Source organism: Manis pentadactyla, chromosome 13 (genome assembly GCF_030020395.1).
Source record: "Manis pentadactyla isolate mManPen7 chromosome 13, mManPen7.hap1, whole genome shotgun sequence".
Lineage (NCBI taxonomy): Eukaryota > Metazoa > Chordata > Mammalia > Pholidota > Manidae > Manis > Manis pentadactyla.
In genome coordinates this window covers 23373475-23398289 of record NC_080031.1, presented here as the reverse complement: position 1 = coordinate 23398289, position 24815 = coordinate 23373475, and the positions used below count along the sequence as shown (strand labels likewise).

General features: G+C 38.2%; 1 protein-coding gene across 4 annotated transcripts in view; it reads left to right on the top strand.

Moving 5' to 3' along the window:
- MTMR2 (myotubularin related protein 2) overlaps positions 1-23894 on the top strand; it is a 132679-nt gene extending 108785 nt beyond the window's left edge. For 3 of the 4 annotated variants that reach the window (XM_036902821.2, XM_057490738.1, XM_036902822.2), the window contains 6 exons: positions 11679-11864; positions 14296-14502; positions 16542-16634; positions 19685-19798; positions 21464-21640; positions 22293-23894. In XM_036902821.2, coding sequence (XP_036758716.2) covers positions 11679-11864; positions 14296-14502; positions 16542-16634; positions 19685-19798; positions 21464-21640; positions 22293-22454 — 939 coding nt within the window. In that variant the 3' untranslated portion in view covers positions 22455-23894. Of the gene's footprint in view, positions 1-11678; positions 11865-14295; positions 14503-16541; positions 16635-19684; positions 19799-19965; positions 20121-21463; positions 21641-22292 lie in introns of those variants that run through there. The other variant, XR_005028222.2, reaches the window with a different exon arrangement.
- Positions 23895-24815: the final 921 nt, after the last annotated feature.

Below are 24815 nucleotides of genomic sequence, written 5' to 3'. Positions count from 1 at the left end.
ATTATATGTCTTGGTGTTGTCTTCCTTGGGTCCCTTATGTTGGGGTATCTGTGCACTTACATTGCCTGAGAGACTATTTCCTTCTCCAGATTGTGGAAGTTTTTCACAATTATTTCCTTAAAGAGACTTTCTGTCCCTTTTTCTCTCTCTTCTTCTTCTGTTACCCCTATAATATGAATATTGTTCTGTTCAGATTTGTCACACAGTTCTCTCAATATTCTTTCATTCCTAGAGATCCTATTTTCTCTCCGTGCCTCAGCTTTTTTGTATTCCTCTTCTCTAATTTCTATATCATTTACCATCTCCTCTACCTTATCAATCTTCTTCTTAAATCCCTTCATTTTATGTTTCCTTTCAGATAGTGTAATTTCAGTTTCTGTCTCTTTGTTGAAGTCCCCTCTGAGAACTTAAATATTTTTCTGTATCTCTGAGCATGTTTATTATCATTTTTATTTTGAAATATTTATCAGAAAATTGGCAATCTCAGCTTCACTTAGCCCTCTTTCTGGTGTTTGAGGGATTTTGTTTGTACCAGGTTCTTTTGAAGTTTCATTTTCCTGATGATTCCTATGGAATAATAACTTCGTGAAGGCGGCACACTCTACTGCCCAGAAGTTCTACTCTCTGGAGCTTCCTAGTCCCTGGAGCGATTGTGGGGGTTGAAGGCATGTAGCGCCAGTGCCTGCTGTGAGGAAAGAGCTCTTTGCTGCTTCCCAGCTGCCCCAGCTGTGCAGTGCCTGCTTTCACAGCCAGGACCAGTGGGCTGAGCACATATGGAGGAACCTCTGCATTATGCTCCTGTACCTCACGTAGGCAGGGTTGCCCTCTGGCTGGCCTGGCATGAAGCCAGGGGTAGTAGGTTTGCAAACCAGTGCCTGCCAGGAGGAAGAAGCAACGGGCTGTGTATCACAGTGGAGGGAGCCTCATTGCTGCGTTGCCAGCCAGGGGGATGCAGTGCCTGAAGCTCCTGAAAATTTCCAACATGCTGGGCTGTGTTTACCGGGATGATTTTGTCCACCTGTCATTTCTCCTGAGCAGCAAGCTCTGTGCAATCCTTGCCCCTTTCACAGCCCTCTCACTGTTGGGAAGTCTTTCAAAGTATCTGCCTTTCTTTTGTCCCAGAGTGGCTGATAGTGGGTACCTGTTCTCCACTAGTGGCTGGAATCTCAGTCTCTCTCAGTATTCTGCCTTTCTTTGCTTTCCAACCCCACTGATCTCCAGGGGACCATGTAATGTGGGTTTGTGCTCCTGGAGCAGATATCCAGGGTTGGGTGTTTAGCAGTGCTGGGGTTTTACTCCCTCTCTGCTCTGTTTCTCTTCCTCCCACCTGTGAGCTGGGGTGGGGGTGGGCTTGGGTCCCACTGGATTGCGGCTTTGCAAATACTGATAGTTAACTACTTCTTTTTCTATTTGGATTCCTTTTTTTCTTTTTCCTGCTTTATTGGTCTGGCTAGGACTTCCAGTACTATGTTGAATAAAAGTGGTGATTGTGTGCACCCTTGTCTTGTTACTGATCTGAAGGGAAAAGCCTTTAGTTTTTTGCCATTGAGTGTGATATTAGCTGTGGGGTTCATCATATATGGCCTTTATTATGTTAGGACATATTCCCTCTATACCCACTTTGTTGAGTATTTTTATCATAAATGAATGTTGAATTTTATCTAATCCTTTTTTCTGCATCTGTTGAGATGACATGATTTTTATCCTTCATTGTGGTTAAAATGGTATAACACATTGATTGATATGTGGGTATTGATCCATCTGTGCATCCTTGAAGAAATTCCACCTGAACTTGGTATATGATCCTTTTAGTGTATTTTTCAATTCAGTTTGCTAATATTTTGTTAAGGATTTTTATCTCTTTTCATCAGGGATACTGGTTTGTAATTTTCTTTCTTTCTTTTGTTATGTCTTTGGTTTTGGTATCAGGGTAATCCTGGCCTCATAAAGTGAGTTTAGAATTATTCTTTTCTCTTCAGTTTTTTGGAAGAATTTGAGAAGGATGGGTATTAAGTCTCCTTTGAATGTTTGGTAGCATGAACCAGTGAAGCCATTTATTTGGTCCTGGATGTTTCTTTGTTGAAAGATTTTTGACTACTGATGTAATCTCCTTATTGGTAATCAGTCTATGCAGATTTTCTGTTTCATCATGGTTCAGTTTTGGAAGATCATATGTTTCTACGAATTGGTCCATTTCCTCTAGGTTTCTTGTTCCTTGGCACATAGTTGTTTGTAATAATCTCATGTCATCAGTGGTAACTTCTACTTTCTGATTTTATTTATTTGGGCCCTCTCTCTTTTTTTCTTAGTCTAGCTAAAGATTTGTTAATCTTGTTGATATTATCAAAGAACCAGCTCTCAATTTTACTGGTCTTTCTATTGTCTTTTAGTATCTATTTCATTTCTTTCTGCTCTGATCTTTATTATTTTCTTCCTTCCAATTTCAGGGTTTATTTGTTCTTTTTCTAGTTACGTTTATTGTAGAGTTAGTTTATTTGAGATTTTTTTCTTGTTTCTTATGTTAGGCCTGTATAGCAATAAACTTACCTTTTGGAACTGCTTTTGCTGCATCCCATAGATTTGGTATGTTTTTTTTCCATTTTTGTTTGTTGCAAGGTGTTTTTTAATTTCTTTGATTTTTTTCATTGACCCATTGTTGTTCAGTAGTATATTGTTTAATCTCCACATATTTGTGATTTCTTTTCCAGTTTTCTTCTTGTATTTGAACTTTCATACCATTGTGGTTGGAAAAGGTGCTTGATATGATTTCAGTCCTAAATATATTGAAATTTGTTTTGTGGCCTGACATACGATCTCTCATGGAGAATGTTCCATGTGTGTTTGAGAAGAATGTGTAATCTGCTTTTGGAGGGAATGTTCTTTATATACATTATGAATTCCAACAGGTCTGATGTGTTTTTTTGTTTTTTTTTTTTCCCTAGTTTATCAAGTTTTTATTTTATACATCATACTCTTGTGTTTGATTTAAGAAACCTTTGCCTAACCCAAGGTCACAATAATGTTCTTATTTCTTTTTTTTCTTTTTTTTTTTTTTTTTGAGAGTGCATCTCTCATATTTATTGATCAAATGGTTGTTAACAACAATAAAATTCTGTATAGGGCACTCAATGCTCAATGCACAATCATTAATCCACCCCAAGCCTAATTCTCGTCAGTCTCCAATCTTCTGAAGCATAACGAACAAGTTCTTAACATGGTGAACAAATTCTTACATAGTGAATAAGTTCTTACATGGTGAACAGTGCAAGGGCAGTCATCACAGAAACTTTTGGCTTTGATCATGCATTATGAACTATAAACAATCAGGTCAAATATGAATATTTGTTTGATTTTTATACTTGATTTATATGTGAATCCCACATTTCTCCATTATTATTATTATTATCATTAATAAAATGCTGAAGTGGTAGGTAGATGCAAGATAAAGGTAGAAAACATAGTTTAGTGCTGTAAGAGAGCAAATGTAGATGATCAGGTGTGTGCCTGCAGAATAAGTGTTAATCCAAGCTAGACGAGGGTAATAAAACATCCACGGATGCAGAAGATTTCTCTCAAAACGGGGGGTGAGGTCCTAAGCCTCACCTCTGTTGATCCCCAATTTCTCACCTGATGGCCCCCCTGTGACTGTGCCTGTCTTAGGTTGTTCCTCCCTTGAGGAATCTTACCCGTCTCTGGCTAACCAGTCATCTTCCAGGGCCATACAGGGAAATGTAAAGTTGGTAAGTGAGAGAGAGGCAATATTGTTTGAAAAGGTTAGCTTTTTACTTCTTTGCAGATTTATGCCCTGTGGCTTCTATGCCCAGCATTTGTCTTGAGGTATCTTTATCACTTGGAAGAATTATGATACTCAGTAAATTCGATATGAGGCACGAATTCTATTTAAGGGTTGTAAGTAGGAAGGAAGAAGAAAAGCTATAGGAGTAGCAGACGGAAGAAAACATGGGAAGATTGATTGTTTCTTTGACATATCTTCTTGTAGAGTAACTTAAGCATGTATAGGTTTTAAACTACTAATTAAATTGCGTACACACCTGAACAGAACAGGAATACAGATACATAACCAAAGCAGACCTATATTTACCAGCCATCTCCAGTGAAACCAAGAAAACCAGTTAGGCACCCTAGGCATTTGTGAAAATTTATCTATGATATGGTGGATATTGTCCAACTGAGCTTGAACAGTGAGAGAAATCAGACAAATTAAAACAACCCATTCCTGGGAACTGTTCACATCCCATATGTTCTTTTTTTTTTTTTTTGAGAGGGCATCTCTCATATTTATTGATCAAATGGTTGTTAACAACAATAAAATTCTGTATAGGGGAGTTAATGCTCAATGCACAATCATTAATCCACCCCAAGCCTAATTCTTGTCAGTCTCCAATCTTCTGAAGCATAACGAACAAGTTCTTACATGGTGAACAAATTCTTACATAGTGAATAAGTTCTTACATGGTGAACAGTGCAAGGGCAGTCATCACAGAAACTTTCGGTTTTGATCACGCATTATGAACTATAAACAATCAGGTCAAGTATGAATATTCGTTTGATTTTTAAACTTGATTTATATGTGAATCCCACATTTCTCCCTTTATTATTATTATTATTATTTTTAATAAAATGCTAGGTCTGATGTGTTTTTTATGGGGATGCTTCCTGATTAATTTTCCGTCTGGATGACCTGTCTGCTGAGGGAAGTGGGGAATTGAATTCTCCTATTATTACTGTATTGCTATCAATTTTTCCCTTTTGGTGTTTTAAAACTTGCCTTATGTATTTAGATGCTCTTATGTATATAAATATTTACAGGTGTTATATCTTTTTGATGACTGACCCCTTTACATTATGTAATGCCCATTTTATCTTTTATTTCATCTTTGTTTCAAATTCTATTTAGTCTGATAGGAATATAGCTATGGCTGCTTTCTTTCAGTTTCCATTTGTATACATATTTTTTTATCCTTTCACTTTTTGTCTTTTTGTGTCCTTAATCTGAAGTGTATCCTTTGTAGGTAGCAGATTGGTCTTGTTTTTTTCCCATTCGGTTACTCTAGGTCTTTTGATTGGAGAATTCCATACCTTTTCTCTTTCATTATTGACAAGTACATACTTACTGCCATGTTACTGTGTTTTGGCCTCTTTCGTAGGTCCTCTTTGTTCCTTCCTTGGTTTCTTCCTTTGTGTTTTGACTTCCTATACATTGATGCTTTTGTGTGTCTACTGTAAGATTTTGCTTTGTGTTTGCCATGAAGCTTGTATATAACAGCCTATATATATATAAAATAATCTAATAGCAGGTAGGTTGAATGCATCATAAAACCGAATTTTTATACATCTCCCCCCACGTTTTATTTTTCTGATATTACATTTTACATTTTTTTGTATGCTTTAGTTTTTTTAGTTTTGGTTATTTTTACTGCTTTGTCTTTTAACCTTCATACTGCCTTTATAAATCATTAATACACTACCTTTATTTCATATTAACCTTTACCAGTGAGTTTTTACTTTCCTGTTTTCTTGTAACTAGTGAGTGCCCTTTAATTTTAGCTTTGACATTTCTCCTAAGGCCAGGTTAGTGGTGATGAACTCCTTTAGCTCCCCTCTCCTTCACTTCTGAATGATAATCTTGTCGGGTATTCTTGGTTGGAAATTTTTTTCCATTTAGCACTTTGAATATGTCATGCCACTCTCTTCTGGCCTGCAAAGTTGTGCTGAGAAATTTACTTACAATCTTTTCTCGTACAGATGTAACAAGTTGTTTTGCTCTTGCTGCTTTTAAAATTCTTTATTTATCCTTAACTTTTGACATTTTAATTATAATGTGTCTTGGTAAGGGTCTGTTTGGGTTTGTCTTGTTTGGTCTGTTTGGGTTTGTGTTGTTTGGAACTCTATGGGCTTACTTGATTTTGGGTGTTTTCAGGTACTATTTGTTCAAGTTTTCTGTCTCCCTTTTCTCTTCTCCTTCTGGGGTCCCTATAAAAGGAATGTTACTCTGCTTAATGTTGTTCCGTAGGTCTCTTAATCTTCACTTTTTTACATCTTTCTTTTTGCTTCTCTTTTGATGTGTTCCACTGCCCTGTCTTCAGCCTTCCTCATTGTAGCTTCTGCTTCATCTAGTCTGCTGTTGAATCCCTCTAATGTATTTTTGTTTGTTTATTATATTCTTCATGTTTGTTGAGTGATGTCAAGTTCTATGACTTCTGTTTGGAACTTATCATTTCTCTTTGTTGAAGTTCTGTGTGCAGCCATTCTTGAGTTCAGTGAGCATCTGTGACCATTACTTTGAACTCTTTATCAAGTAAATTACTTACCTCCATTTCATTAATATTTTTTCCTTGAGTTTTATCTTGTTCTTTCATTACATATTTCTCTGTCTCCTCATTTTTCTTGAATCTGTTTGTTTCTGTGTATTAGGCAAAATGACCACTTCTCTTGTCTTGCAGGAATGCCCTTGTTCAGGAGGTGGGCTTTTATCATTCAGCCTTGCCCTCCAGCTTGGTTCTCTCTTAAACCTCTGTGATTATGTAAGCAGCCTGATTTTTTTTTTTTTTTGGTAGGTCCCTGTGGTTGAGGGTGCACCAAGACCTGTGAGTGTTACAGACAGAGGGGTCTCATCTCAGCACCTAGTTTCAGGCTGATTAGAAGCTAGACCCCCAGGCAGTAGTTTAAAAACAATGCAAATATATGCATATATGTATATATATACGGTCCGGTGGGACTGCAGTCGTAGACCCTGCTGGCCTCTCAGAGTGAAGCCAGGCCAAGTAAGTGGGTCCTTTTTCACAGGGAGACTGGGGATATGTTTATTTGGCTCTCTGTGCAGGACCCTGAGAGTGGCTGCCTGCCAAGTACTGTCTGCAGTTGCTTCACACTGCAGGGTATCGTCTCTGTGGGCTGTGTGCATCAGCCTGCTTTGGCAGGGCCGTGGCGGCTGGGGTGGGCAGCTGGGTGCTCACCTGGGTGGCTTTGGGGGGCTGATTGGAGTGCCATGGCATGGCAGGGTATTTTAATCTTTGTAGACTTTAATTCATCCACTTGTAAAATGAGAATATTAACAGCTAACAGGGTTGTTTTAGGGGCAAAAATCGTCTAATACAATATAGTGAGTAACCCTGTGCTAATTTACATAATAAATAGTTGTTCAGCAATTATTAGTTTCATTTTCCTGTCTCCAGACTTGACTATCTCAGCTCATTACTGAGTAAAGTCTGTATAGCACAGTTGCAGGAATCTTGAAGTGAATTCTCAGTGACCAGTGGTGCCCTCTTCTGCCTGCCTTCCATGTGTACAGGCTATTCAGTTTTAAGACTTGCAGTCAGCTGGATTTCTGGTAAGAATATATATATGCATTGTGGAAATAGAAATTCTGGTCCAGCTGACAAAATCTACCATAGGAGAAGGAGAGAGAAGAGATACAACTCAGTTTGAAAAAAGTACCTCTTTTTAACTCCCAATAAGCAGTGTGTATATATTATAGAAGAATTAGCTCATGCAAATAAACAAAGAGAATAAAATATTTTAAAACACCCCAAATTCTGTAACTAAGAAACATACTAAACCTTGGTTATACTTCATCAGAAACTCATCAGTTCACATAGGTGTTTTCAATTAAAATTCAGTGCTAAAGAGTTTTCATACTAAGTTACATGTTTCTCTCCTTGCTTCCACACCAGGAACCAAGGAAGGACAGGCTGTTGGTGCGGGGGTGGGGGGGCATTGTGTATTTTCCTCGGTTCTTGTCCCCGCTGCAAGAAAGAATTGAAGGGCAGAGACACAGTAGTGAGGCAGAGTAAAGTTTTATTTAAAGTTACTTAAAGAGAGAAAAGTACAGACCACCTCAGCAAGAAGAGGTGCCCTGAAAGTTTGGAGAGAGAAAGTTTAAGATTAAAAGGTTACACACACTTAGAAAGTGCGGGCAACCTCAGAGAGAGGAGCGCCCCGAAAGGTTGGGGGTTCCCCCTTTTAAGGATTCTTCAGGAATGTGACTAATGGCTGGGGGTGCAGACCTGTTAAGTGGTCTTTGAATACTTAAAATTAACTTAATACAAGGATCTTCCTGCTGATTTCTCCCTGGGATTACTGGTGTCTTGGTCTGAGAGCATATCAAACAGGTTGCCTCCCCAGCCCCCAAAGTGGGCTGAGTTATTGTCTATTTGCAGATGTAAAAATCTTACATTTTTAACTTCCTGGGTATTAAAATGCAATCTTATTTGGAAGATGGAATCCTTCCTGCCTAGTACTGTGTTGTTTACAGCTGGGCCTGCATGCTAAATTAGTTGTCTAGGTTGCAAATCAATTGATTAGGGCTGAAGGAGGAAAAAAAAAAACAGCATATAGGTAGTTAAAAAATAAGCTGGGCCTGCATGATTAACACAATAAAGACATTGGCTATGCTGAGGTACCCTCCTTTATCTGGGGAATATTCAAACAATCCTGGCCAAACATTTTTTGAGCTTTAACTGATTAACTCTGGGTCTTTTTAGTGTGCTTTTTCTGGCCTTATTCTCTTCCCATCCCACTCATATCTATTTTCCTTCCTAAAAGGCCTGTACGTCCCATGATCACTCATTTGTTTTATCCTACCACAGCCTCAGCATGACAGTGTTAATACTGCCATCACCAGTACAATTACTGAAAAGTTAACTTTTTGTATCTGCTCTACCCATTTTTCATTTTTAATATGTACTGTGTGTTTTGTTTACATTGCCAGTGCACATAGCTTTTAAGTATTCTCGCTTTTGTATATATACTCTCCCTTTTACCTCTGACTTGTACAGGTACCTATATATTTTGTCCTCACACTGATGTTTATATGGGTGTCTTTCTATAGTCTTTTTTTTTTTTTCTTTGTCTGAAGTTGTTCTCTTGTAAATATTTCGCAAGGGCTTATGGTAACTATATTCTAAGTATTTGCATACTGATAGCAGCTCATGTCCTTCATATTTGAAAGTCAGTTTGGACATAAAACACTTGGCTTACATTTGATTTTCTTGGCTATCTTAAATATGTTGCTTATTTTCTTTTTTTGTATAAAGTTTCATAGGCTGATGATAAACTAAATTGCTGTTCCTTCTGAGTCACTCTTTTTACTTGGATGTCCAAAGAATTATCTTTCCTCTTTTTAAGTCTAGTTACTTTACCAGAATGTGTCTTCATGTCGTGTGTGTGTTCTGGGGTCTTTGTTTTCAGGTATGTGTGTGTGTGGTATTTTGATTTGTAATTTCCAATTTCTTTTTTAATTTCATGAACATTTTCTTTAGTCATAGTTCTTAGTATTTCTTCTGATTGCTTGTTTTGGCTTTCTTCTTCAGGATTCTTAATGTTCTTCCTCTTTGCCTGTCTTCATCATTTGTCACTTTCCCTTGAATCTTTTTATGTCTTTCTGGTTTCATTTTGGTTTTAAATATCTTCCTTTTCACTATTTCTTTTAATTAGTACTTTGTGTATTTATCTGCTCTTGTGTTTCTTCTGATTTAGTCTTAATTTCTGATTTTTTTTCTTTTACTCCTAATTTGTTTCCAAGTTCTGTCACTTCATTTCTAAGTTTTTCTAATTCTGTTTCATTTCTCATATTTTTCAGTCTCTTTAGTTTGGTCCAAAAGATTTCAAGCATTGTTTGTAAGGATGTCATGAATTCTGCTCATTGCTTTTAGTATAGCTTGTATTGGAATTTGACCTTGATCTCTTTTATCACTCATTTTTAGGTGAAATTAGTTTTCCTGTACTTTTTCCATGAGAAGGTTCCATGGTTCAGTTAGAAGGCATGGCTCAAAAGTTAGCCATACCCAGAAGTTACAAGAGCTAGTATCGCTGGGCTGCCTGTTTTAATATTTTCAAGTAGCATCAGAAGATACGAGGGCTTTCTGAGATTTCCTGATTGTCCTCTCCCCCACCCTGTACCCACCCCCACACCCCCCACACCCCTCATTCTTTTGTCTGAAATTTCTCTTCCTTTGTCTTTTTATCTGTGTTTTCTTTCTTTGTCTCCCATGCCTCTGAGCTGCTCAGTTTTTATTGTGTGCTTAGCAGGAGGGCTTCCTGGCTGGTCAGTCAGGGAGTCTGAGAGTGAGCTTGGCTTGGCCTCTTACATCTAGTGCAGACTCCTGAGACTCCTCAGCTGGGATGGGCAGAGCCCTTCCTGCCCCAGCCGCCCATCTGAGATCCGTCTGTTGGGCTTTCCTGTAGCTCCTGAAGAAAAAAGCCAAAACAAGGAAGTAGCACAAATGCCAGAGACTTATGGCATTCCGTGGCTCTCCTGTTCTCCGTTCCTCTCCTGTCCATCACCTCCTTCTGTTTCTGCCCACACAGTCACTGACCACATCCAGATCTTGTGGCTGTTGAGGATTTGGGGGTTTGATGGAATGCTTTGTTCCCTATTTCTGATTTAAGTGAATTTTGTGTTTGGTTTTATAGTCTAGTCACTCTTAAAAAAAAATGTCAATTTTATTGAAATAAAATCCACACTCCATAAAATGCACTCTTTTAAAGTATACATGTGTTTTTAACATATTCACCAAGTTATACTTCATTTAGTATATTCACAAAGTCGTACAACTGTCAGATTCCAGAGCATCTTCACTGTGTGTGTTTCTGTGATGGGCTCTGGGCAGTTACCACCACTGTCGTCTTTTTAGAATTTGTTGGAACAAATCTGAATTGAAAGATCCTCTATCTCTGACCTATCCCATCACTACCCTCCAGAAGTAGTTTGTTAGCAGTACCCACTAAAATGCTGTTAATTTGGTACCTGTGCCAGTCTTGAATTCAAACTGTTTCCCAGACTACTAGTGTCACAAAGGAAGCTTCAACTTTTATTCTTTTGGTAATTTGTTGTTGGTTATAAATTGGTGAGTTTTGTTGTTTCCAAAGGTGTGAGTCATATGATCATTTAATTTTATGGTGAACTACAGTGGGTTTTCCAGTGTTTTCTTATTTTTTTCATTAGTGCTCTAACGAGCTGATTTTATATAGAAGATAGGTAGGAGATAAATATTTTACTCAGAAAATAGAGATTTCATCCAGAAAAATTAAGTTTTCCTTTCTAATTATAGCTTATTTTGAATACCATATAGTTCTTGTTCTGTTTTATACAGATTTAAGTCTTTGTGGATATTAATAGTAATACAGTATTCTGTGTTTTTATGCTTGTTTTTTTTTAATTTAAAAATAATTATGTGGTTAAAATAGAAGCAAGCATTTTGCAAATATTAAGATTAAAATGAAGGGAAGAGGAAGCGAGGTGAGGCCCGGGCCAGTGGTAAGCCAGGCTGATGTAGTTCCTGCACGTGGGGCTTATAGTCTGGTGATTTCAGTCTTCTGTAAGAAATTATGTTTGGGTAGGTCATGAAACAGGTGTACAGAAATTTAGTGCTTTACATATGTAAGTACCTTCATGTATATATCACACTAAATTTTTATAACAGCCATATAAGGAAGTCAGGGCGAGAGTGTATATTACTGTTTTCATAAGAACATGTGGTAGAGATTGGTTGTGTTGAGTTGCCCTGAGCCATCCACATTTTCCCATGGAATTATCCTGTTCATTAGTAATATGTCCCCTTTCATGCTATTGGGTACTTTACAGCACATTTTCATGGATGTCAACATACAGTGGATGCATTCATTTAGTGTTTCCTGTGATGTGTGCTTCTTTCCAGGCAAAGGGTGGAGGTTATGAAAGTGAAGATGCCTATCAAAATGCAGAGCTAATTTTTCTAGATATCCACAATATTCATGTTATGAGGGAATCATTACGGAAACTTAAGGAGATTGTGTACCCCAACATTGAGGAGACTCACTGGCTGTCTAACTTGGAATCTACTCACTGGCTAGAACATATTAAGGTGGGTATTTGTTACTGCTAATTTTTACTATTAGAAAATATCAGACAAAGACTTTTTCTGCCCCTTTGTCTATATTGCCTCTTTTCGTAAAAGTGAAGTCAAGATGAAGGTACCTTTCTTAAACAGTGAAAAATTGATAACTGCTTTGATAGAGCTCTTCTGCTTTGGTGCTTGAATGAATTTGTTTCCTACATTGAGCATTTGGTCTGTTGTACTTTTTCTTTCCCTTTCTTTCTCATCATATCTGAATTCTACCCATCCTTCAGGTCCCAGATCTTTCATTTATCCCAGGAAGTCTTTCCAGATTGTATCTATTTCCACCTCTCTTTAGTTTTTCTTTCCATTTAATCAGGCACTACCTTGCACTTAATTTAGTCATTTTTATTTGTCACCCAGCATACAATGCTAATCCATGGAGACAGGGCTGGATAAATCATACTTCTTTTTGGTCCTGTCAGGAGCTAGGGCAGCTCTATTTGTGTGAACAGTAGCACCCAATGAATGCTTGCTCTCGACTTGTGAAATAAGAGCCATTCTGGTCAGGGAAATGAGGTGAAGCATTTGAAGAAGAGATGCTGTTGGCTTGCTGAGTGATCTGGAGACTGCCTACCATGTAAACACTAATTTGCCTACATGTTGATATAATGATTGAAACACCAAGTGTTCTTTCAGTTAGTATAGTTAAATATATTTTCAGATGTGGTCTGAACTTCAGTAACATAACTTCCCAAAGTACAGACTTCTATAACCACTCATGTATTAATATCAGGAAATAAAGGGTAAGGAGCAGACTTACACTCACATTAACATTTCCAAAATCTGTACAAAATTGAAGAGAAAGCCAAATGGGCCTAATGAGAATCATGGACTACTTCAGTTACTGTTTTGCTTCTGGAGGCTCTGAAGCGTAGACACTCCAGGAACAGGCTCAGTGCTCCGTCCAGCGCCTGTGAACTCCAGGGCGTTTCTCCGGCAGGCACATTCTCTCCTAGAAGCTGTCTGTGACAGAAGCAAGTTTCCTCAGGGGTACAAGAGCTGCAGTTGTGCTGGGGCCACCTTCTCCCCCAGCCCTCACACCTGCGAAGCTTACCTGCCGGCAGCCCTCCGAGAGGCCTTTCCCAGCCATGCCACACAAAGGGCGGGTGCGGCCGGCGCTCCCGGGACCTCTGTGTGAGCCTCTCCCTGACTGCCCACTGGTGTGCCCTGTACTTCCTTGTTTATTTGCATCTGGCTGCCTCACCTGAGTGCAATGTAAGCTTCAGTAAGCCAGCGCCAGCACTTCGTTCTGCTCCGTTCGATGTCCACCTGGAGTAGTGCCTGTCACCCAGGAAGGGACCCCACAGACGTCCATTGGTAATGAGTGAGCGAATGAACATGAGCTATTTGGGTAACACTCCCTGGTCAGCCTTAGCTTGCCAGCTGTTCTAATTCTAACTCTGGGTATATATTTGTTTGTTTGTATCCATGGAAGTTATTTAAAATAGTGAGTTAGGATTTTTGGAGAATTGGGGCACAGGCACTTTTTAAAAAGAAAATGCTCACAGATGATTTTGATGCATAGTCAAGACTGATTATGCCTAGTTATGTATGATCGGAAGGAGATATTCATAAGATTCTCCAAGCCTAGAAAATGTGTTTTCTTTCATTCTGATCTGGTTTTGGAATCATACTGTTAAGTATGCTTCTGCCCTGCAGAGGAATGGAGTTTGTTGTCCAGTTCAAAGAACATCGTGCTTCTGTGTTTCTTTTTTGGTTACATCTGACTCTGTTGTCTTAACTCAAGATCAGTTTCAGAAGATGTATATTGCAAAGAGAGTGCATATTTTAAAAATAAATTATTTTAGCTACCAGCTAAATTGATATGGTATATTGATCTGATGAGAATTTTTCATTCACACTGGTACAGAAAAATAGCTTACTCTAAAGCTTTATACTATACTTGCTGTGTGCTATATGACATAAAAAAAAGTAAAATAAATGCTATAGAGGCTATAGAATATTTTTAAAGAGATCCAATTGCTTTCATATTCTATTTGGTTAAATAAGTATTGTTTTAAATAACAGACTTTAGCTGGCATGTAATTTTTACTTAAATGGATGATATTAGAATATTTGAAGATTCTTAAACACAGATTTAGAATTTAATGTTTTTCTCTTAGTCATACTGTTGATGTGTTTAGAAAGGTACCTTTCATTTGGCTATTTCATTATACAGATTAAGAGGGGTTTGCATTTATGAGATTTTTTTCCTGTTTTAAAGACAAAATTTACATGTACTACCATTTATAAAAATTCTTTTCAGGAAGGGACTGATGTTTTTTCTCTGCATGTTATTGAGACATTCATCCCTAACAAAACTCTGTTAGTAAATTTTGAAGAAGGAAACATTCAACTTAAAAAAATTTTTCATTTAAAAAAATATGCTTTGCAGCTTATTCTTGCAGGGGCTCTGAGAATTGCTGACAGAGTCGAGTCAGGGAAGACATCTGTGGTCGTCCACTGTAGCGATGGGTGGGATCGCACAGCTCAACTCAGTTCCCTCGCCATGCTTATGTTGGATGGATACTATCGAACTATCCGGGGATTTGAAGTCCTTGTGGAAAAAGAATGGCTAAGCTTTGGACATCGATTTCAGCTTGTGAGTAAAGAACCTTGACTTGATGTCTCACATATGACTCACATAGGCATGTGAAAATGATGCCTTCTATTCATCAGATACTCATCTAAAATTAGGCATTCATTCTAACGGGGTAAACTCAGAACTTTTGTTTTGGAAAGCATTAGGATATCCTGCAGGGCTCTCTACAGTCTGGGTGGAGCCAGGGCCGGTCATGTTGGGTGTCTGACACAGTCTCCTCTGTGATTGCTACCAGGAGACCTCAGGTAGCATTCTGTGATTTGCCCAAGGGTCTCCACTTGCAAATGACAGTTCAGATTAGCATGAATGGTTATGGAATTATAAGACACTTCTAGCTTTTCCTGTAGACAAAGTAGCATTGCTCACACATGATCAGGCTGGGACTAAAATCAGTAACAGAAAAAATACAAATTTAAATCAAGAGTTGGGAATAAAAGTTTCATATTATCTTTCTTAAGGTGCTAACACTGTAATGACCACATGTATGGAAAGTGTTGCAGTTTTATGGAAATGACAAATTTCTGTGCCCTCTGTATGTCTCAGAATTTATTTTGATGTTGGTATCAAATCTTGAGAGTTGAAAGGACCTCAGTCTGGGCATTCAATTGTTGCAGATCATCTGTGGTGTCCCCAAGGAATGATTCTTTGTAGTTTTTTTCATTAACACCTCCAGAGATAAGCAGCAGATCCCTTCCTCAGGCTATACAGTCTCACTTCAGAAAGTCTATCTACTAGAACTTTTATTGTAGGAAACCAAAATTTGCTCCCCATTTTCTGAACTTCCCCTCTGGAGGTATGAAGAGCAAATATGACTGCTTATCCATGTAAGAGCCCTTCAAACAACATTCCAAAGTTGCCGTCTCCCCATGTCATTCATAATCTTCAGTTTATCTGGCTAACCATCCATTTTCTTCAGTCTTTTCTCACCCTAATCCCCTCACTAAGCCAGCTGTCCTCCGGCTGTTGGCATGGCTTTTTACAAGTGTGGCACCCAGAACAGATCACAATTCTTAAAACAGAGAAATGGGGTTTTGATGTTCCTTTTAAAGGATACTGTGCTGTCAAGTTTGCCTTTTTGTTACATCGTACTTTAAATTCATGCAGCTTTTAATTAAATAAACCTTCAAGTGGTTCTTTGCTAAATACTAACTTTGGACTCGGAATACATGAGAACCAAGGCTTCCAACATTACTGTTCTCCAGTTTTCCAAAAAAGTTTTCCAAAAATGTAATTTTCACTCAAAAGCTGAGGTTTGCAGTTTAATTCCCATGCTTTGCTTGGTTCCTCCTAAAGTACTGAAAGTTTTACTCTTCATTACTTTTGCACCATTAGTGAAATGTCCAATGCATTGGAAAAAGGTAAATAACATCTCAGTAATACTATGAAAATAGTTTTGACCTTACCCCCCGCCCCAACCCTCCAGAAGTCTATGGATCATACTTGTAGGATCATTGCTATGGGTAGGGAGTAGGGGTCTGTACGGATCATCTGGGCCAAAGATCCTCGGGGGAGGAAAAAAATGAGGTAAGTGGATGAGTGCACACTTGGAAGGCAGCTGTCAAGCATTTTTAAAAGGTTTGTGCTAACGTGATTCTTGATAAAAACAGACTGGAGTTAAGATACAAGTCCCCTTCATGCACTGGCCAAGTGTGCTTCTTAAGACTGTTGTACAAATAACTGTTAATATTCAGGGGAAAATTTAATCTCCAGGACAAAAATCTGGGCTCTGAGGTCTGATTGCACTTGTCTTCCATTGCTTTCTTTTAGGATTCCAGGTTTTGTTTATAAAACAAAGTTGTAATTTCTGTTACAAGCATCTCATGTCAGAAAAATCATCTGGCAGTTTGTACATCAAAATGTTGAGATTTCTGCTTGGTAGGATTGTGGTGATATGGTTTCTTTGCAGTAGTCTTGTAAAAATATTTTCTCAATTTTTAAAACATATCGAGCAAACATTTTTATTGGAAAATAAAATTATTTCCATTAAAAAATGAAAAATCTTAAAAGCTCATCTAATATTCATTCACTCTTTGCTTCAGAGAGTGGGCCATGGAGATAAGAACCACGCAGATGCAGACAGATCACCCGTTTTTCTTCAGTTTATTGACTGTGTCTGGCAAATGACAAGACAGGTAACCTGGGGTATCCACTCTGCTAAGCCATCCACTCAGGCTTGGTGACTGATTATCTTAATTCTTATTACAGGAATTTGTTAAGTTTCTGGGTAACAGAACTGTTGCTTATCACATTATGCATTTAGGTAAAGGATATTTACCTGGAGGTTGTATTAAACACTTGACAGTGTGATTCCATTAGCTTTTCACTGGTAGTAACCTTTGAGGCTTCCTCTTGTTTTGGACAGGTAGTACTAAATAATGGCAATGTATTCACCCCAAGGCTCATATATATTCCTAAGGGAGGTAAAGAAATGAAGAAATAGGCTTGGTAATGCAAAATAAAATCTATATTTAAATAACTTTAATGGAAAAATGTTTTTAGATGGAAATTATGGCAAGAATAGATTTTCAGTTTTGTTCTTACATATGGAGAGTGTTTTTAAGACCTTTTATTAACTTTCTAACCAACTGATTTGAAATTAAAGGATATTTATGTGGAGGTGGTATTAAGCAACCCATTAGGGTAAATGGATTATTTTGGAAAGATATCAGAGTTTAAAAACATCTGGTTTATTAGGAGATCATTTCACTAATTAGGCAAAGGGTTGATGTCTTAAAAATATTTAAGTCCTCTCAAAACCCCAAAGTTGGATGCAGCTCCTTGGTATGTTACTTATCATCCAAGGGTTTATTAAGCCTCAAATTGGGAGTGTGGTTTTCGTTAGACTGCCGCATGAATGTATAGTAGGGCAGCCGCTGCCTCGTTTGGCTTTAGGATATTTTAGTTTTAAGAAAATACTGTATTTCATTATAAGAAAATGGTGTTCTCAGGTGAAATAAATCAGTTTTATATTCAGTAGTGTTTTTTTCCCCCCATAATTTGGGTGGATTATTTTGAAACCTGTGGGTTAGATGAAGGGATGTAGTAGCTTTGACTCCAGTATGAGGAGGCTGGTATGGTTTGTGTATGATAAATGTGTATGTCATTCTCTTTTATTCTATAAATTAGGCCATTAGTGTCTTGGGGAGAAAGGGAGATGCTACGTACTTAGTTTAATGTTTACTTTTTCTTGGAGTAGGTTTGAATTTTTCCTTTGGAATTGCCCTTGAGGTAGTAAGTCAGTCAGTTACACAAATTCCTACTATTCCTTTTTTGGGGGGTATTTGACCAAAACAATAGGACCCACTTTTGACCACTACCATATTCAGTTTCTAAATAACATTTGACTGTTGGCAAAAACCAGATATGCCATGTCAAAGGACCAGGAAGGCTGAGACCACGGTGTCACTGATGGTTAAGTCTAGTGCTAAGGGCAGTGTGTGTGAATGTCTCAGTTCTGGTGTGTTAGGAAAAAAAAAATCATTTACTGATTGTTTGCATAGAGGAATACATGACAGGTATGTTTCTTCCTTTTAACTTTTTATATGCTACACATCTAAAGGCAGTTTAACTCTTTTGAGCTTGTTACTAAATAATAGAAAAATCAGTTTCTTTGCTAGAATTTATAATAGTGATGCTTTTAGACAACTGTTTTTGTTTTCTTCCTGAACCAATTTTTACACATTTATTGGCAATGATCAGTTTCATAAATAATTGAATGTTTGTGCAGACTTTGATAGCGTATTTGTCACAATGGGACTGATTTATGTTGTAATTGGCCAGATTCTACCTCCTCCTACCCTAATCCTCATCCCATTCCCATCCCCCCACTTCTAGGATCGGGAAGCAGTTGATGAAGGCCCCTTCAGATTTTAGATGTGTAATGAGAGCAAAATATTCATCCTCTGCTCAGGAATTTAAAAGCAATAGCAGTAGGTTAGTGCTCTATTTTAATTTTGCTGAGGAGATGCCCACTGATTAAGCTTGTCTTCTCATAACCAAGGTAATCATCACAGGTGTAGCTCCTTCGGAGTGCTGTTTGCTGAGTCTGGAGCCATTCATAGTTGGCTAATAAGGCTGTTAGAAAGTGTGACAATACCAGGGAGCAGATTTATTTTGTGATCCAATGAATGGGATTTGGCAAACTTTGTTACAGTTAATTGGCTTTTTGTTGTCATGTGATTACCCACTTCATTCAGCGTCACGGCCACAAAAATGATTACTCAAAGCATGTTAGTTACCCTTTATTGTTTGAGGAAATTTGCCACATGACCCTCATGAACCGAGGAAACTTCATGGTGGAGTTGTTTTCATTCCTCTTTTGTGTGCTGTTAATGCTTTTATCCTCTACTTCTAAGGAATCTAAAGGATTTTTCTAAGAAAAACTTGGAATATTTATTTCCCAAATCTTCAATCCAAATATTCACAGAATTCCTTTTCAAAGTCCTTATACTGGGCACAGTCTTCCTAAAATCTTTTGAGTAATTTTGAAATAGATGGATAAGGATGGATTATCCTAAGTCCTTTACCTTCCTGGTATCTGTAATTCAACCTTGCAAGTTCCCTCAAAACTGTGGTCTTTGTGGAATAGAGAGACATCAAGCCCTTGTCTTAAGTCAAAAACAAAGTGAATTTTCTTTTTGTTGGAAAAAGGCTGCTCAAGTACTGGGTTACCAGTGCTCTAGTATGACTGGCCATCTCTGGAAGATAAGATTGGCTTTTAAATGAGCAGCACATTTGCTTTGTATGTTTTCCTTTGTGAATTGCTGACAAATTTCAGAAGATGGTATTTTTTGTTGATTCCTAGAAACAAAGCTTTGTTGTTGAAAATTTAAAGAAAAATCTTACTATGTTGTTTATGGTCATTTTAGGCAAAGACAAAAGTTGCCAGAATTGCCCAAGTCAGAATTCATCAGTCTGCGAGTTTAGGTAACAGATAAATGGGATACAGAGACATCAAGGTCAGATCATCCAGACTTTTGCTGCACAAGGACAGATTTAGGGAGAAAAGTAGCAAAATGATTTTTGAAGAGAAAACAAAGCAGATATGGCATAGAAACATGCAGGTTCTGATTGCGGTTTAGACTAATTTAGAAAAATTTTTATTAAATGGGTTTACCCATATGTAGGCATGAATATTCTTGAAAAAAAGTCATAATAATTTTGTGTCTGTGTTCATTTGCAGTTTCCTACAGCATTTGAGTTCAATGAGTATTTTCTCATTACCATTTTGGACCACCTGTACAGCTGTTTATTTGGAACATTCCTCTGTAACAGCGAACAGCAGAGAGGAAAAGAGGTACGGTACGAGCCACGGCCCTACCCTGCCGCGCCTAATGTCCTGAGTCTGTGGTGGGTTCCAACCGAGCACTTGTTCTTTTGGATAACTTAGTTGCCCGTATTTTGTTTTATATGCTGTAATAAGATTACTTCCTCCCATATATCTGAACCCGATCTGCTTTAAAGAACCTGTGTCAGAAGACAAAAAGTGCCAGCTAGCTGTCAGGAGAGCTTATGGGTGGGAAGTAGCATCTGCTCAAGAGAACTGAAATATGTGGAGTCTTAGGGGTACCTGTTACTCCTCACAGGATGGAAATCCTTCAAAGCAGGTACAGAAAAATGTAAGTGGCAAAAGTATTTGAATGAATGAAGAGCTCAAATCCCAAAATATATTGTGTACACAGGAGCCATTTTAGTTTTTTTTAAATTACAAAATATTACAAAACATTCCAACATTGAAAGGACATTAGAAAGTTACCTCACTTCCTCAGAGAGACTGCTCTTAAGTGACTGGTATTAAAAGAAACTGTATAAGGATTCCATTTAAGTTTAACTTCTGTCTTCCTTAAAATATCTATGTATGGAATTCTAAATCTTGATTGGTGTCTCTGGCATCAGTTTTCATTCTGAAAAATATGGTTGTAAACTAGTTTATTGGTGCTTTCTATAAAAGTATACTGGCAGAGTGTTTGCTCTGGGGCCATCCATGGTAGCCTGGTTCAGATCTTGGCTCTGTCCCTTATTGTGGGACCCTGGGCAAGGTAATTTCTGTTTAAAACAGGGATAATCATACCTGTTATTGTGAGGATTAAATAAGCCATACAAAACATTGCCATAACTGCCATGTAGTAAGTGCTTCCTAGATGGCAGATACCAAATTTTTTACATTCACTGCTATATCTTAAGTATGTAGCAGGCACTTAATAGCTAACTTCCAAAGATACTTCCACCATCTTTTGAGAGCCTTGAATAAGATTTACTGTATTTTGATCAAAAAGACACTTTTTATTGAAATATAATTTGCATTCCATTAAATTCACTTAAAAATGAGTAATTTAGTGGTTAGTGTATCTACAGAGTTGTACAACTACTCATTTCAGAACACTGCGGAGAAACCCTGTCATTGTCAGTGTCCCTGTCCTGTCCTCTCCTGCCCGCTGTTGGCACACACACATCTGTCTGTGGATTTGCCTCACACATTTCATTCAAATGGAGTCGTTCAAGATGTGGCCTTTGTGTCTGGCTTCTTTAATTGAGCTTACTGTTTACAAGGTTCAAGTGATAGTATGCGTCAGTACTTCATTCCCTTCTACGGCTGGGTAATACTCTGTTGTGTAGATATGCCATGTTTACCCATTTACTGACTTTTGGGTCGTTTCTGTGTTTTCGCTGTTATGATTAATGCTGCTGTGAACGTCTTTGTACAAGTCTTTTTTGTGCAGGTCTTTTTTTGTGCCTGGTTTCAGTTCTCTTGTGTATATACCAAAGAGTTGTATCATTGGTGCATTAAATTTTTTGAGGAACTGTTTTCCAGTACCATCTGATTCTAATGTATGTGGGGAGACGACTGATGGGTACAGTTCTAAGAGAGACTTTAATGATCACAATACCTCTATACAGTTTTCATCTGAAGTATGAATAGTTTATGTGATGGATAATCTTTACCTATTTTTCCTTGTCATAGAGTCTTCCTAGAAGGACTGTGTCTCTGTGGTCTTACATAAACAGCCAGCTGGAAGACTTCACAAATCCTCTCTACGGGAGCTATTCCAATCATGTGCTTTATCCAGTAGCCAGCATGCGCCACCTAGAACTCTGGGTGGGATATTATGTGAGGTGGAATCCACGGATGAAACCACAGGTATGTGCCCTACAGTATACAGTGGGGGTTTTCATCTGTGCAGTTGTATGAATTAGGTTTGTCCCCTTTAAAGCAACTAGAAAAATTATCTGTACGTCCTTAGAACTTTCCCTTTTTCCCATTAATAGCAGAAAAAGCACTACAGGTAGGTAATCATTATACTTTGCTTGTCTGGCCTTGGGCAAATCACTGGTGTCTCTTCCTCCTCTGTAAAATGAGGGTGTTGGATAACCTACAAGTATTGTTTTAATAAAAGTTAGAGAAAAGAGGCTTTAAAGCTAAATAAAATTCTGGTCCATTTTGAAATACGGAATGTTTACTACTTAGAACTGTTCCAAAGGCTAAAAATATGCAACTAAATGATAGGAAGTCTTCCAGTACTGGCTTTTAGTTTGTTTTGTTTCTTGTTTCATTTGGGTAAGTACCAATTTCAGGGTAATCATGTAGAAATGCTTGGGATACTGGGAAAGCCAGTGGAAGAACAGTAGTGCCAACAGTGTCCCTGCAGTTAACTTTGAGTGATGTGCCTGCCGCAAAGGCGGGCTCAGTGCCTCTCGCTGAGAACGCCCATTGCGACATTCAGGGGAACGATCACATGCCGCAGTGATCTGACTTTGCTTATGAATGATTTTACCGTGTTTTGCTCTTGCAGGAGCCCATTCACAACAGATACAAAGAACTTCTTGCTAAAAGAGCAGAGCTTCAGAAAAAAGTAGAGGAACTACAGAGAGAGATTTCCAATCGTTCAACCTCATCCTCGGAGAGAGCCAGTTCTCCCGCACAGTGTGTCGCTCCTGCCCAAACTGTTGTATGAAAGGGATATTAGGTGGGGGCCTTCCTTGCCATGAACTCAGTTACAAAGGCAGCTTGAGGAGGGGAAAGTCTTCTGAATTTAGAACTGAACCAATCTATGAAAGAAATTCAATGCTTATATTTATTTTAAATATCTCTACGATGGGTTTAAAACTGCAGCAGTGCAGGTGGTTTAAGTGAAATAACCCCCTATGTCATCTTACAAGTCACCCAAGGAAGATACTTCAATCCTCGATCCACAGTGGGAAAAGGTTTCTGATTTTAAAAGGAAAATCTGTTAGAAATTTTGGTGCCTGGTAAAATCAAAATGTAAACCACTTCAGAACTATACCTCTTGAAGGAAGAGAGCTCACTGCACAGTGAGGAGCCTCAGTTTTCATTCCAGTACTAAATTTCCATGGCATTATGCACACTGGGCTTTTATGTCATGATAGATCAAATCTTCTGCTAGTCCTTTCCCATCCAGGGGTTTTTCTTTCCTGTAGTAATGTACTTTGAGCACCTTTCAAAACCCAGTCTTCACATATGATAAGGCAGAAAGTCCTGAGGAAATTACAGTGTCGTGGTTGAAAACTATTGCTGTCATTATTTATACACTAAGATGCACTTGGTAACTATTCCAAAATGATGCCTTATAGATGTGCTTGTTGGGGGAGGATAGAAAGTGGTAGCCATCCAGATTTCAAAGAATTCCAAATCCTTTTCCATTTGCACAATTACTAGAGACATCATGAAACATTTTAAAAACATTATCTACCCTACTTTGTGTACGTGCCTAAATACGGAAGTTAATTGATAAGTGCTGATGTACTATTTAAGAAGTTTACTAGGATTGACTTTCTGAAGTATGTATAAATAGCTTATGGTGGAAGTACTATGTTCAATTTTACATTATTTTATTACTTCCCTTTGCAAATTCTGTAATTCCACTGAATGAATAAATCTACCAAAGAACTTACTGCATGTAAAAATGTTTCACAATTGCAATGCTGGTAAAGAAAATCTTGCTTCACTTCACCTGCTACAGTAAGGATTCAGTGCTGGTATAAACATTTGACTCCCTGGTGTCTATTTTACCCTGTATAAGAGCCATATGTTATATACTGTAACAAAGGAGCTTCTTGTCCCTTGGGTCTTTAATTGAAAGAAAATTTCAACTGATTTTTAAACTCTGTTCTTGTTCTGAATTGTTTGCCTTGTCATTGGATTTTTGAGGAAAGGGGTGTCTGTCTTTTAGCAACCTGCTTCAAGTTGAACATTTCAAAGTATCTTGCAATGAGGAATCAGATGTACTAACTTTTATTAGTACATCGAATATTAGCAGAATTGGTACCAAAATTATTTTGTCACTGTGTTAAATACTGTTATGCATTTTCTTAGAACATATGTAAGTGGCCAGTCTTATCAGAATTAAATAAAGGTAAAAGTTTTCTAACCCAAATACTTTACAAATCCATTCTTTCCTGTCCATTATACCATTTTCCTCATTTAAGCCTTCACCATGTCTTGATCTGAAAACACAAAGAATGTAGATCAGAGATCAAAAATTTAAAACTTCCAGTCTTAATACACTCACATACACTTCAAAAGGCCAAAGCGATCTAAATGCAAACCTGTCACTTTCCTTCTACCTCCCAGTGGCCTTTCACCCTCTGCAGGAGGCTCTAGAGTGGAGCACATCTATAATGATCCACTGGCAGAGACGTTAGCATCCTACAAGTCTGCAGTATTCCTTTTTTCTCTCCCTTTTGACTTAAAGCTAACTGGTGTCACCCATAACCAAACAGGCCAGGACTATCTATACATCCCAAATTGGACAGACTGGGCCTCGGAAGCAGCTCTAGAGTTGGCAGAAAGTACCCAGCTGTCTGGGCTTCACTTGGAGGGCCCTGCTGCTGTTCAGTAACATCTGGATTTCTGGGAGGCCTCCATGGCCAGGGAGAGGCAAAGGGAAGGGAAGGTGGCACACATTTCCTGCTGTCTGCCCTGGGATTTCAGCAAAAGTTCCAGCCACAGATCTTTGGCACTTCCTTGCTTGAGGACCCCACTACTGGGCTGTGAGCCTACCCAAAGCCCCAAGTGCTAATCAGCACACACCTACCCACTCTGCTGCCAGTCTTAAAAAAAAAAATGCTTCCAACTTAGCGTCAGATCCAGTAAGAGGTGTGCTATAGCACCACCTTGTGGAAAACAAAAGAAAGGCCATGGCTTTCTTCGATTCTAGCTGAGAAAGGCGTTTGCTACTTCAAATGAAGCAACACAGGCCCATTTCATCAAACACAGAATATCACAGTAAGAACAGTATCACAAAAAGAAAACAATTCTCCAGCAGCCAGACCTACAGACATGAAATTCTGCTATC